This window comes from Oncorhynchus gorbuscha, linkage group LG05, assembly GCF_021184085.1.
Source record: "Oncorhynchus gorbuscha isolate QuinsamMale2020 ecotype Even-year linkage group LG05, OgorEven_v1.0, whole genome shotgun sequence".
Lineage (NCBI taxonomy): Eukaryota > Metazoa > Chordata > Actinopteri > Salmoniformes > Salmonidae > Oncorhynchus > Oncorhynchus gorbuscha.
In genome coordinates this window covers 89,944,429-89,958,372 of record NC_060177.1, presented here as the reverse complement: position 1 = coordinate 89,958,372, position 13,944 = coordinate 89,944,429, and the positions used below count along the sequence as shown (strand labels likewise).

Sequence of the window (13,944 nt, the reverse complement as noted above, 5' to 3'; positions counted from 1 at the left end):
GGAGAGAGGGATATGCAGAGGAGAAGAGGAGAGAAGAGAGAAGGAGAGAGGGATATGCAGAGGAGAAAAGAAGAAGAGAGAAGGAGAGAGGGATATGGAGAGGAGAAGAGAAGAAGAGAGAAGGAGAGAGGGATATGCAGAGGAGAAGAGAAGAAGAGAGAAGGAGAGAGGGATACGGAGAAGAGAAGGAGAGATAAGGAGAGAGGGATACGGAGAAGAGAAGAGAAGGAGAGAGAAGGAGAAAGGGATATGCAGAGGAGAAGAGGAGAGAAGGAGAGAGAAGGAGAGAGGGATATGCAAAGGAGAAGAGGAGAGAAGAGAGAAGGAGAGAGGGATATGCAGAGGAGAAGAGGAGAGAAGAGAGAAGGAGAGAGGGATATGGAGAGGAGAAGAGAAGAAGAGAGAAGGAGAGAGGGATATGCTGAGGAGAAGAGAAGAAGAGAGAAGGAGAGAGGGATACGGAGAGGAGAAGAGAAGAAGAGAGAAGGAGAGAGGGATACGGAGAGGAGAAGAGAAGAAGAGAGAAGGAGAGAGGGATACGGAGAGGAGAAGAGAAGAAGAGAGAAGGAGAGAGGGATACGGAGAGGAGAAGAGAAGAAGAGAGAAGGAGAGAGGGATACGGAGAGGAGAAGAGAAGAAGAGAGAAGGAGAGAGGGATACGGAGAGGAGAAGAGAAGAAGAGAGAAGGAGAGAGGGATACGGAGAGGAGAAGAGAAGAAGAGAGAAGGAGAGAGGAATACGGAGAGGAGAAGAGAAGAAGAGAGAAGGAGAGAGGGATACGGAGAGGAGAAGAGAAGAAGAGAGAAGGAGAGAGGGATATGGAGAGGAGAAGAGAAGAAGAGAGAAGGAAGAGAAGGAGGGATACGGAGGGAGAAAGAGAGAAGGAGAGAGAGGGATACGGAGAGGAGAAGAAAAGAAGAGAAGAGAAGGAGAGAGAATCGGAGGAGGAAAGAGAAGAGAGAGAGGGAGAGAGAGAGAAGGAGGGACTGGAGAGGAGAAGAGAGAAGAGAGAGGGAAACGGAGAGGAGAAGAGAAGAATATAGAAGGAAAGAGAAGGAGAGAGAAGGAGAGAGGGATACTTGGAGAGGAGAAGAGAAGAAGAGAGAAGGAGAGAGGGATACGGAGGAGAAGAGAAGAAGAGAGAAGGAGGGATACGGAGAGGAGAAAGAGAAGAAGAGAGAAGGAGAGAGGGATACTTGAGAGGAGAAGAGAAGAAGAGAGAAGGAAAGAGAAGGAGAGAAGGAGAGAGGGATACGGAGAGGAGAAGAGAAGAAGGAGAGAGGGAGAGAGAAGGAGAGAGGGATACGGAGAGGAGAAGAAAGAAGAAGAAGAGAGAAAGGAGAGAGAAGGAGAGAGGGATACGGAGAGGAGAAGAGAAGAAGAGAGAAGGAGAGAGGGATATGGAGAGGAGAAGAGAAGAAGAGAGAAGAAGAGAGGGATATGGAGAGAGAGAAGAGAAGAAGAGAGAAGGAGAGAGGGATACGGAGAGGAGAAGAGAAGAAGAGAGAAGGAGAGAGGGATATGGAGAAGAGAAGAGGAGAGAGAGATAGAAATAAGAAAACAACAGAGTTGAAAAAAAGCTGTAGAAGACAGGAAGAAAGAAAGAAAAGAGCATGCAGGAGGAAAAGAAAACGTGCCGTGGAAAGATTGTGAGTTTATGCCCAGTGAACCTGGGGCAGGCAGGCAGACAGGCCAGCAGGGCAGACAGGTGGATGGGTTCGGTGGACAATGGGCACACAACCACCACTAACCTGGAACAGGAAGGTGTCTCCTTCCGGCAAGCCGGTGGTGCCAAAGTGTTTGTACCACACAGTGCCCTCGTTCACATCCTGCTGAGTGAAGGAGGAGGTGGGGGTAGAACTCCTGTCGTCGGGCGAGGGCTGCCAACCTTCCAACGGGCCGTCGGCTGGCATTGGCACCAACAGCACTTCACCTGGAGGGAGGAGAGGGAGAAATAGAGAAGAGGAGGGGATAGATGGGGGAGAGAATCAGGAAGGGAGAAATAGAGAAGAGGGAGGGATGGATAGGGGAGAGAATCAGGAAGGAGAAATAGAGAAGAGGGAGGGGATAGATGGGGAGAGAATCAGGAAGGGAGAAATAGAGAAAGAGGAGGGGATAGATGGGGGAGAGAATCAGGAAGGGAGAAATAGAGAAGAGGGAGGGGATAGATGGGGAGAGAATCAGGAAGGAGAAATAGAAAGAGGGAGGGGATAGATGGGGAGAGAATCAGGAAGGAGAAATAGAGAAGAGGGAGGGGATAGATGGGGGAGAGAATCAGGAAGGAGAAATAGAGAAGAAGGGGATAGATGGGGGAATCAGGAAGGGAGAAATAGAGAAGAGGAGGATAGATGGGGAGAGAATCAAGAAGGAGAAATAGAAGAGGAGGGGATAGAAGAATCAGGAAGGAAAATAGAGGGAGGGAAGGAGAAAGGATAGGGGATAGATGGGGAGAGAATCAGGAAGGGAGAAATAGAGAAGAGGGAGGGATAGATGGGGAGAGAATCAGGAAGGGAGAAATAGAGAAGAGGGGATAGATGGGGGAGAGAATCAGGAAGGGAGAAATAGAGAAGAGGAGGGGATGGATAGGGAGAGAATCAGGAAGGAGAAATAGGGAAGAGGGAGGGGATAGATGGGGGAGAGAATCAGGAAGGGAGAAATAGGGAAGAGGGAGGGATAGATGGGGAGAGAATCAGGAAGGGAGAAATAGGGAAGAGGGAGTGGATAGATGGGGGAGAAAATCGGGAAGGGAGAAATAGAGAAGAGGGAGGGGATAGATGGGGGAGAAAATCGGGAAGGGAGAAATAGAAGTTAAGGGAGAGGGGAAAGAGAATCAGGAAAGGAGAGAGAGAAACTCCATTAAATTAATCAAAACAGGAACATTTTACATTTGGCTAGAAATTCTAAAGTAAATTATCTTAATTAACAAAGAAAAATGTCCTCCTGTGTGCTACCCATATCCACCCACTAGAATCCCCATACTTTAAATAAGACAGCTCCTCCATCCTGGAGGGGGAAATCAACCATTACCAGACCCAGGGACATTTACTTGTCTGTGGCGACCTAAATGCCAGAACCGGACAAGAACCTGACACCCTCAGCACACAGGGGACAAACACCTACCTGGAGGTGACAGCATTCCCTCCCCATATGCCCCCTAGGCACAACTATGACAACATAACCAACAAAAACAGGTCAAAACTCCTGCAGCTCTGTCGCACGCTGGGTATGTACATAGACAATGGTAGGCTTCGAGGGGACTCCTATGATAGGTAAACCTAGAGCTCATCTCTTGGCAGTAGTGCTGTAGACTACATTATCACTGACCTCAACCCAGAGTCTCTCAGAGCGTTCACAGTCAGCCCACTGACAACCCTATCAGACCACAGCAAAATCACAGTCTACTTGAACAGAGCAATACTCAATACATACCAATTAGGATCTGGCAAAAAAAAACATTGAAATAGGTTGTAGAACCCATTGCCCTTTATGGTTGTGAGGTCTGGGGTCCGCTCACCAACCAAGAATTCACAAAATGGGACAAACACCAAATTGAGACTCAGCATGCAGAATTCTGCAAAAAAATATCCTCAGTGTACAACGTAGAACACCAAATAATGCATGCAGAGCAGAATTAGGCCGATACCCACTAATTATCAAAATCCAGAAAAGAGCCATTCAATTCCACAACCACCTAAAAGGAAGCAATTCCCAAACCTTCCATAACAAAGCCGTCACCTACAGAGAGATGAACCTGGAGAAGAGTCCCCTAAGCAAGCTGGTCCTGGGGCTCTGTTCACAAACACAAACAGAGCCTCAAGGACAGCAACGCAATTAGACCCAAACCCAAAAAGATAATTACTTGACACATTGGAAATAATTAATTTTAAAAAACAGAGCAAACTAGAATTCTATTTGGCCCTAAACAGAGAGTACACAGTGGCAGAATACCTGACCACTGTGACTGACCATGACCATGGTAGAGACCATGACCATATTAGAGACACATATTTCCCTCACATTATACAGATTTATTTACCCTTGTGTACGTTAACCATTTGCACATCGTTTCAACACTGTATAGAGACATAATATGACATCTGTAATGTATTTATTCTCTTGGAACTTCTGTGAGTGTAATGTTTACTGTTCATTTTTATTGTTTATTTCACTTTTGTATATTATCTACTTCAATTGCTTTGGCAATGTTAACATGTGTTTCCCATGCCAATAAAGCCCCTTGAATTGAATTGAATTGAGAGAGAGAGAGGAAGAGGGGAGAGAGAATCAGGAAGGGAGAGAGAGAGAGAGAGAGAGAGAATGTAAGGGAGAGGGGAGAGATAATCAGGAAGGGAGAGAGAGAGAGAGCAGGTAAGGGAGAGGGAGAGGGGAGAGAGAATCAGGAAGGAGAGAGAGAGAAGGTAAGGGAGAGGGGAGAGAGAGGGTTAAGGGAGAGAGAGAGAAGGTAAGGGAGAGGGGAGAGAAATCAGGAAGGGAGAGAGAGAGAGAGAGAGAGAGAGAGAGCAGGTAAGGGAGAGGGGAGAGGGGAGAGAGAATCAGGAAGGGAGAGAGAGAGAGGTGTGGGAGGTAAAGGAAGAGTCAGAAAGACAAACTAACATCATTACCATCTTAACAGTGTGAGTAAGCAGAAACACGAGCATGTTTGGGGGGGGGGGTAAGGCCACATATCGTACCATATTTGGGGCTTCCTTTGGAGCTCACTATGGTGTAAATGATCTGGTCATCGCTGGCACCCTGATACTCTGTCCTCAGATACCTCTTCCCCAACTGTACCATGCCTCCCTCTCTCACCCACGTGACGGGCACCGACAGAACACGAGGAGCCTGGGTAAGCTGTAAAAACACAAGATATGTAACAATTATTATTTATTTTCAATGGCAGATATTGTTTGAAAGTACTGTAACTCATATCAGTTATTCAGCCTGAGGCCCAACCCAAGGGGGCGTCTGATTCATTATTCGTATCGGAGCAGGAAGTTGTCTCATCCTGCCAACCAACATGCACCATCCTCACCTGCATTTTTCTCTTAATTGAGTTAATGACCCAGCACAGGTGTTCTCAGGCCAGCCATGTGAATCACAACAGCATAGCAGCAGTATAAAAAGCTCAGAGTCAGCTGTCAGCAGCAACAAAGAGAGACAGAGAGACAGACAGAGAGCTGCTGTTCTTCTGAGCAGCAACAGAGACACACAGAGAGCAACGCTGACCAAAGAGAGAAGTCAGCTTGCATACCAAATGGCACCCTATTCCCTATACACTGAGTGTACTAAACAGAAAACAAAACTGATCCCTTATTTGATGGCACATGTTACATCCACTTCAAATCAGTAAAGGGGAGGAGACGGGGAGGAGACGGGGAGGAGACTGGGGAGGAGACGGGGAGGAGATGGGGAGGAGACTGGGAGGAGACGGTGAGGAGAAGGGTTAAAGAAGGATTTTTAATCCTTGAGACAACTGAGACATGGATTGTGTATGTGTGGCATTCAGAGGGTGAATGGGGCAAGACAAAATATTTAAGTGCCTTTGAAAGTGGTATGGTAGTAGGTGCCAGGTGCACCGGTTTGAGTGTGTCAAGAACCACAATGCTGCTGGGTTTTTCACACTCAACAGTTTCCAGTGTGTATCAAGAACTGTCCACCACCTAAAGAACACCCAGCCAACTTGACACAACTGTTGGAAGCATTGGAGTCAACATGGGCCAGCATCCCTGTGGAATGCTTTCAACACCTTGTAGAGTCAACATGGGCCAGCATCCCTGTGGAACGCTTTCAACACCTTGTAGAGTCAACTTAGGCCAGCATCCCTGTGGAACGCTTTCAACACCTTGTAGAGTCAACTTAGGCCAGCATCCCTGTGGAATGCTTTCAACACCTTGTAGAGTCAACTTAGGCCAGCATCCCTGTGGAATGCTTTCAACACCTTGTAGAGTCAACTTAGGCCAGCATCCCTGTGGAATGCTTTCAACACCTTGTAGAGTCAACTTAGGCCAGCATCCCTGTGGAATGCTTTCAACACCTTGTAGAGTCAACATGGGCCAGCATCACTGTGGAATGCTTTCAACACCTTGTAGAGTCAACTTAGGCCAGCATCCTGTGGAATGCTTTCAACACCTTGTAGAGTCAACTTAGGCCAGCATCCCTGTGGAATGCTTTCAACACCTTGTAGAGTCAACATGGGCCAGCATCACTGTGGAATGCTTTCAACACCTTGTAGAGTCAACATGGGCCAGCATCCCTGTGGAATGCTTTCAACACCTTGTAGAGTCAACATGGGCCAGCATCACTGTGGAATGCTTTCAACACCTTGTAGAGTCAACATGGGCCAGCATCCCTGTGGAATGCTTTCAACACCTTGTAGAGTCAACATGGGCCAGCATCACTGTGGAAGGCTTTCAACACCTTGTAGAGTCAACATGGGCCAGCATCCCTGTGGAATGCTTTCAACACCTTGTAGAGTCAACTTAGGCCAGCATCCCTGTGGAATGCTTTCAACACCTTGTAGAGTCAACTTAGGCCAGCATCCCTGTGGAATGCTTTCAACACCTTGTAGAGTCAACATGGGCCAGCATCCCTGTGGAACGCTTTCAACACCTTGTAGAGTCAACTTAGGCCAGCATCCCTGTGGAATGCTTTCAACACCTTGTAGAGTCAACATGGGCCAGCATCCCTGTGGAACGCTTTCAACACCTTGTAGAGTCAACTTAGGCCAGCATCCCTGTGGAATGCTTTCAACACCTTGTAGAGTCAACATGGGCCAGCATCCCTGTGGAACGCTTTCAACACCTTGTAGAGTCAACTTAGGCCAGCATCCCTGTGGAACGCTTTCAACACCTTGTAGAGTCAACTTAGGCCAGCATCCCTGTGGAACCTTGTAGAGTCAACTTAGGCCAGCATCCCTGTGGAACGCTTTCAACACCTTGTAGAGTCAACATGGGCCAGCATCCCTGTGGAACGCTTTCAACACCTTGTAGAGTCAACATGGGCCAGCATCCCTGTGGAATGCTTTCAACACCTTGTAGAGTCAACTTAGGCCAGCATCCCTGTGGAATGCTTTCAACACCTTGTAGAGTCAACATGGGCCAGCATCCCTGTGGAATGCTTTCAACACCTTGTAGAGTCAACATGGGCCAGCATCACTGTGGAAGGCTTTCAACACCTTGTAGAGTCAACATGGGCCAGCATCCCTGTGGAATGCTTTCAACACCTTGTAGAGTCAACATGGGCCAGCATCCCTGTGGAATGCTTTCAACACCTTGTAGAGTCAACATGGGCCAGCATCCCTGTGGAATGCTTTCAACACCTTGTAGAGTCAACATGGGCCAGCATCCCTGTGGAATGCTTTCAACACCTTGTAGAGTCCATGTCCCTGACAAATGGAGGCTGTTCTGAGGACAACTCAATATTAGGAAGGTTTTGCTAATGTTTTGTACACTCACTACTTTTGACCGGGGCCCACAGTCGAGGATAGGGTGCCATTTGGGATGAACCCAGAGTGCTTAGCCCTCTGAGGGGGAAAGTCATCCATCACCGTCTCATTAAAGACTAATTACTCTCCAGCTCTCTCCATGATCCGTCTCTCAGGAGCTCCTTTGTACCCCGGCTAGGACAAGGCTTGACAAGGCTTGACAAGGCTTGGCACCGATGCCGACTGGGTCGGGTGGGGAACAGTTGGAGAGAGAGCTTTTGATGATGGCAGTATTTAATTTTGTAAAAAAAAAAAAAAACCCTGAGAGAGATCAACCAACTGTACTCGGAGGCTGCTGCTGCGCGGGAAGCATCTCAAACACGTCTACAGTGGTTCACTTGGTAACCTCTCCTTTGTCTACACAGATGTAAAAATAAAAAAACATGGAGGACGCTTTCCTTACAGCTGTCAAGTTCGCATCAGCAGATGAAGGGAAGGAAGCGAGGAGAAAAAGAGTGATTGAAAATACTTTTTTTGTTTTGTTTAAATAAGTGCATTATAAATCTTCAACTTAAGTTAAGGAGGTTCTCTTAGCATTATATCTAGTGTCTATCTTCAGTCATATACCAGTACACTGCTTGACAGAGAGCAGCAGAATCAGGTGTTACAACCGGTGAATATGTGATGTATGTGAGGGAGGAAGGGATGGAAGGAGTGATATTGATTTACAGAGTGAAACAAAATAAGAGAAGTAGAGAAGAGGGGGAGTAGGAGAGGAGAAGGTGGAAGGTGTGTGTGTGTGTGTGTGTGTGTGTGTGTGTGTGTGTGTGTGTGTGTGTGTGTGTGTGTGTGTGTGTGTGTGTGTGTGTGTGTGTGTGTGTGTGTGTGTGTGTGTGTGTGTGTGTGTGTGTGTGTGTGTGTGTGTGTGTGTGTGTGTGTGTGTGTGTGTGTGTGTGTGTGTAAACATACTCCTATAGGCTAAGCTATATTTATTACTCCACTTCCCTAATATTAAGCACGTTACTTCTCTTTACAACAGGAGTACAGGTTACCTGGCTGACATGAAAATGAATCACTGGAAAATCGTCTTCATTTCGCTATTTTTAAGTGCATATATGACATGTATTTTACACACGGTCCACTGTAAATCAAAACTATTTTCACAGATACAGTACCAGTACCAGTGACAAGTTTGCACACACCTACTCATTCAAGGGTTTTTCTTTATTCTGAACTATATAATTACTTTTATACCAAGAGTGTGCAAATCTGTCATCGAGGAAAAGGGTGGCTACTTTGAAGAATCGCAAAATGTACAATATTTCTAAAATAAAATAAAAAATTTTTTTTAAATAAAATACATTTTTTGGGGGTTACTACATGATTCCATATGTGTTATTTCATCATTACATACATAGGAGGTTAGTGAGTTAATGGTATACATAGGAGTTGAGTTAGTGGTATACATAGGAGGTGAGTTAGTGGTATACATAGGAGTTGAGTTAGTGGTATACATAGGAGTTGAGTTAGTGGTATACATAGGAGGTGAGTTAGTGGTATACATAGGAGGTGAGTTAGTGGTATACATAGGAGTTGAGTTAGTGGTATACATAGGAGGTGAGTTAGTGGTATACATAGGAGATGAGTGAGTTACTGGTATACATAGGAGATGAGTGAGTTACTGGTATACACAGGAGATTAGTGAGTTACTGGTATACATAGGAGGTGAGTTAGTGGTATACATAGGAGGTGAGTGAGTTACTGGTATGCAAAGGAGGTGAGTTAGTGGTATGCATAGGAGATGAGTGAGTTACTGGTATACATAGGAGATGAGTGAGTTACTGGTATACATAGGAGGTGAGTTAGTGGTATACATAGAAGGTGAGTGAGTTACTGGTATACATAGGAGATGAGTGAGTTACTGGTATACATAGGAGGTGAGTTAGTGGTATGCATAGGAGGTGAGTTAGTGGTATACATAGGAGGTGAGTGAGTTACTGGTATACATAGGAGATGAGTGAGTTACTGGTATAGATAGGAGGTGAGTGAGTGGTATACATAGGAGGTGAGTTAGTTGTATACATAGGAGATGAGTGAGTTACTGGTATACATAGGAGGTGAGTTAGTTACTGGTATGCATAGGAGGTGAGTTAGTTACTGGTATGCATAGGAGGTGAGTTAGTTACTGGTATGCATAGGAGGTGAGTTAGTTAATGGTATACATAGGAGGTGAGTTAGTGGTATACATAGGAGGTGAGTTAGTGGTATACATAGGAGGTGAGTTAGTGGTATACATAGGAGGTGAGTTAGTGGTATACATAGGAGGTGAATTAGTTAATGGTATACATAGGAGGTGAGTTAGTGGTATACATAGGAGGTGAGTTAGTGGTATACATAGGAGGTGAGTTAGTTACTGGTATACATAGGAGGTGAGTGAGTTACTGGTATGCATAGGAGGTGAGTTAGTTACTGGTATGCATAGGAGGTGAGTTAGTTAATGGTATACATAGGAGGTGAGTTAGTGGTATACATAGGAGGTGAGTTAGTTACTGGTATGCATAGGAGGTGAGTTAGTTACTGGTATACATAGGAGGTGAGTGAGTTACTGGTATGCATAGGAGGTGAGGTAGTTAATGGTATACATAGGAGGTGAGTTAGTGGTATACATAGGAGGTGAGTTAGTGGTATACATAGGAGGTGAGTTAGTGGTATACATAGGAGGTGAGTTAGTGGTATACATAGGAGGTGTGTGAGTTACTGGTATACATAGGAGGTGAGTTAGTGGTATACATAGGAGGTGAGTGAGTTACTGGTATACATAGGAGATGAGTGAGTTACTGGTATACATAGGAGGTGAGTTAGTGGTATGCATAGGAGGTGAGTTAGTGGTATACATAGGAGGTGAGTGAGTTACTGGTATACATAGGAGATGAGTGAGTTACTGGTATGCATAGGAGGTGAGTTAGTTACTGGTATGCATAGGAGGTGAGTTAGTTAATGGTATACATAGGAGGTGAGTTAGTTGTATACATAGGAGATGAGTGAGTTACTGGTATACATAGGAGGTGAGTGAGTTACTGGTATGCATAGGAGGTGAGTGAGTTACTGGTATGCATAGGAGGTGAGTTAGTTACTGGTATGCATAGGAGGTGAGTTAGTTAATGGTATACATAGGAGGTGAGTTAGTGGTATACATAGGAGGTGAGTTAGTGGTATACATAGGAGGTGAGTTAGTGGTATACATAGGAGGTGAGTTAGTTACTGGTATGCATAGGAGATGAGTTAGTTACTGGTATGCATAGGAGGTGAGTTAGTGGTATACATAGGAGGTGAGTTAGTGGTATACATAGGAGGTGAGTTAGTTACTGGTATACATAGGAGGTGAGTGAGTTACTGGTATGCATAGGAGGTGAGTTAGTTACTGGTATGCATAGGAGGTGAGTTAGTTAATGGTATACATAGGAGGTGAGTTAGTGGTATACATAGGAGGTGAGTTAGTTACTGGTATGCATAGGAGGTGAGTTAGTTACTGGTATACATAGGAGGTGAGTGAGTTACTGGTATGCATAGGAGGTGAGTTAGTTACTGGTATGCATAGGAGGTGAGGTAGTTAATGGTATACATAGGAGGTGAGTTAGTGGTATACATAGGAGGTGAGTTAGTGGTATACATAGGAGGTGAGTTAGTGGTATACATAGGAGGTGAGTTAGTGGTATACATAGGAGGTGAGTTAGTTAATGGTATACATAGGAGGTGAGTTGACAGGTATAATAGGAGGTGAGTTAGTGGTATACATAGGAGGTGAGTTAGTTACTGATATGCATGGAGGTGAGTTATTGGGTATACACATAAGAGGTGAGTTAGTTAGTGAGTAGCCATAGGAGGTGAGTTAGTGGTATACATAGGAAGTGAGTTAGTGGTATACATAGGAGGTGAGTTAGTTACTGGTATGCATAGGAGGTGAGTTAGTGGTATACATAGGAGGTGAGTTAAATGGTTATACATAGGAGGTGAGTTAGTGGTATACATAGGAGGTGAGTTAGTGGTATACATAGGAAGTGAGTTAGTGGTATACATAGGAGGTGAGTTAGTGGTATACATAGGAGGTGAGTTAGTGGTATACATAGGAGGTGAGTTAGTGGTATACATAGGAGGTGAGTTAGTGGTATACATAGGAGGTGAGTTAGTTACTGGTATGCATAGGAGGTGAGTTAGTTACTGGTATACATAGGAGGTGAGTTAGAAGTGGTATACATAGGAGGTGAGTTAGTTAATGGTATACATAGGAGGTGAGTTAGTTAATGGTATGCATAGGAGTGAGTTAGTTAATGGTATACATAGGAGGTGAGTTAGTTACTGGTATACATAGGAGGTGAGTTAGTTACTGGTATACATAGGAGGTGAGTTAGTTAATGGTATGCATAGGAGGTGAGTTAGTTACTGGTATACATAGGAGGTAGGTTAGTTACTGGTATATAGGAGGTGAGTTAGTGGTATACATAGGAGGTGAGTTAGTTACTGGTATACATATGAGGTGAGGTTAGTTAATGGTATACATAGGAGGTGAGTTAGTTACTGTTAATATGAAATAGTTAGTTAATGGTATGCATAGGAAATTGAGTTAGTTACTGGTATACATAGGAGGTGAGTTAGTTACTGGTATACATAGGAGGTGAGTTAGTGGTATACATAGGAGGTGAGTTAGTTACTGGTATACATATGAGGTGGAAGTTAGTTAATGGTATACATAGGAGGTGAGTTAGTTACTGGTATGCATAGGAGGTGAGTTAGTTAATGGTATACATAGGAGGTGAGTTAGTTAATGGTATGCATAGGAGGTGAGTTAGTTAATGGTATACATAGGAGGTGAGTTAGTTACTGGTATACATAGGAGGTGAGTTAGTGGTATACATAGGAGGTGAGTTAGTTACTGGTATACATAGGAGGTGAGTTAGTTACTGGTATACATAGGAGGTGAGTTTGTTGTGTACATAGGAGGTGAGTTAGTTACGGGTATATATAGGAGGTGAGTTAGTTGTATACATAGGAGGTGAGTTAGTTGTATACATAGGAGGTGAGTTAGTTGTATACATAGGAGGTGAGTTTGTTGTGTACATAGGAGGTGAGTTAGTTACGGGTATATCAAATCAAATCAAATCAAATCAAATCAAATCAAATTTTATTTGTCACATACACATGGTTAGCAGATGTTAATGCGAGTGTAGCGAAATGCTTGTGCTTCTAGTTCCGACAATGCAGTGATAACCAACAAGTAATCTAACTAACAATTCCAAAAAAAACTACTGTCTTATACACAGTGTAAGGGGATAAGGAACATGTACATAAGGATATATGAATGAGTGATGGTACAGAGCAGCATACAGTAGATGGTATCGAGTACAGTATATACATATGAGATGAGTGTGTAGACAAAGTAAACAAAGTGGCATAGTTAAAGTGGCTAGTGATACATGTGTTACATAAGGATGCAGTCGATGTTGTAGAGTACAGTATATACATATGCATATGAGATGAATAATGTAGGGTAAGTAACATTATATAAGGTAGCATTGTTTAAAGTGGCTAGTGATATATTTACATCATTTCCATCAATTCCCATTATTAAAATGGCTGGAGTTGGGTCAGTGTCAATGACAGTGTGTTGGCAGCAGCCACTCAATGTTAGTGGTGGCTATTTAACAGTCTGATGGCCTTGAGATAGAAGCTGTTTTTCAGTCTCTCGGTCCCAGCTTTGATGCACCTGTACTGACCTCGCCTTCTGGATGATAGCGGGGTGAACAGGCAGTGGTTCGGGTGGTTGATGTCCTTGATGATCTTTATGGCCTTCCTGTAACAACGGGTGGTGTAGGTGTCCTGGAGGGCAGGTAGTTTGCCCCCGGTGATGCGTTGTGCAGTCCTCACTACCCTCTGGAGAGCCTTACGGTTGAGGGCGGAGCAGTTGCCGTACCAGGCGGTGATACAGCCCGCCAGGATGCTCTCGATTGTGCATCTGTAGAAGTTTGTGAGTGCTTTTGGTGACAAGCCGAATTTTTTCAGCCTCCTGAGGTTGAATAGGCGCTGCTGCGCCTTCTTCACGACGCTGTCAGTGTGAGTGGACCAATTCAGTTTGTCTGTGATGTGTATGCCGAGGAACTTAAAACTAGCTACCCTCTCCACTACTGTTCCATCGATGTGGATAGGGGGTGTTCCCTCTGCTGTTTCCTGAAGTCCACAATCATCTCCTTAGTTTTGTTGACGTTGAGTGTGAGGTTATTTTCCTGACACCACACTCCAAGGGCCCTCACCTCCTCCCTGTAGGCCGTCTCGTCGTTGTTGGTAATCAAGCCTACCACTGTTGTGTCGTCCGCAAACTTGATGATTGAGTTGGAGGCGTGCGTGGCCACGCAGTCGTGGGTGAACAGGGAGTACAGGAGAGGGCTCAGAACGCACCCTTGTGGGGCCCCCGTGTTGAGGATCAGCGGGGAGGAGATGTTGCTCTACCCTCACCACCTGGGGGCGGC

General features: G+C 44.9%; 1 protein-coding gene across 1 annotated transcript in view; it reads right to left on the bottom strand.

The window, feature by feature from the left end:
• Positions 1 to 13,944, bottom strand: part of LOC124036646 (extracellular matrix organizing protein FRAS1-like) — a 142,273-nt gene that overhangs the window by 107,560 nt on the left and 20,769 nt on the right. Inside the window, exons 3-4 of the mRNA XM_046351469.1 lie at positions 4,692 to 4,851; positions 1,752 to 1,933 (exon numbers count right to left, since the gene is read on the bottom strand). Of these exons, the coding sequence (XP_046207425.1) occupies positions 1,752 to 1,933; positions 4,692 to 4,851 (342 nt within the window). The remainder of the gene's footprint in view (positions 1 to 1,751; positions 1,934 to 4,691; positions 4,852 to 13,944) is intronic.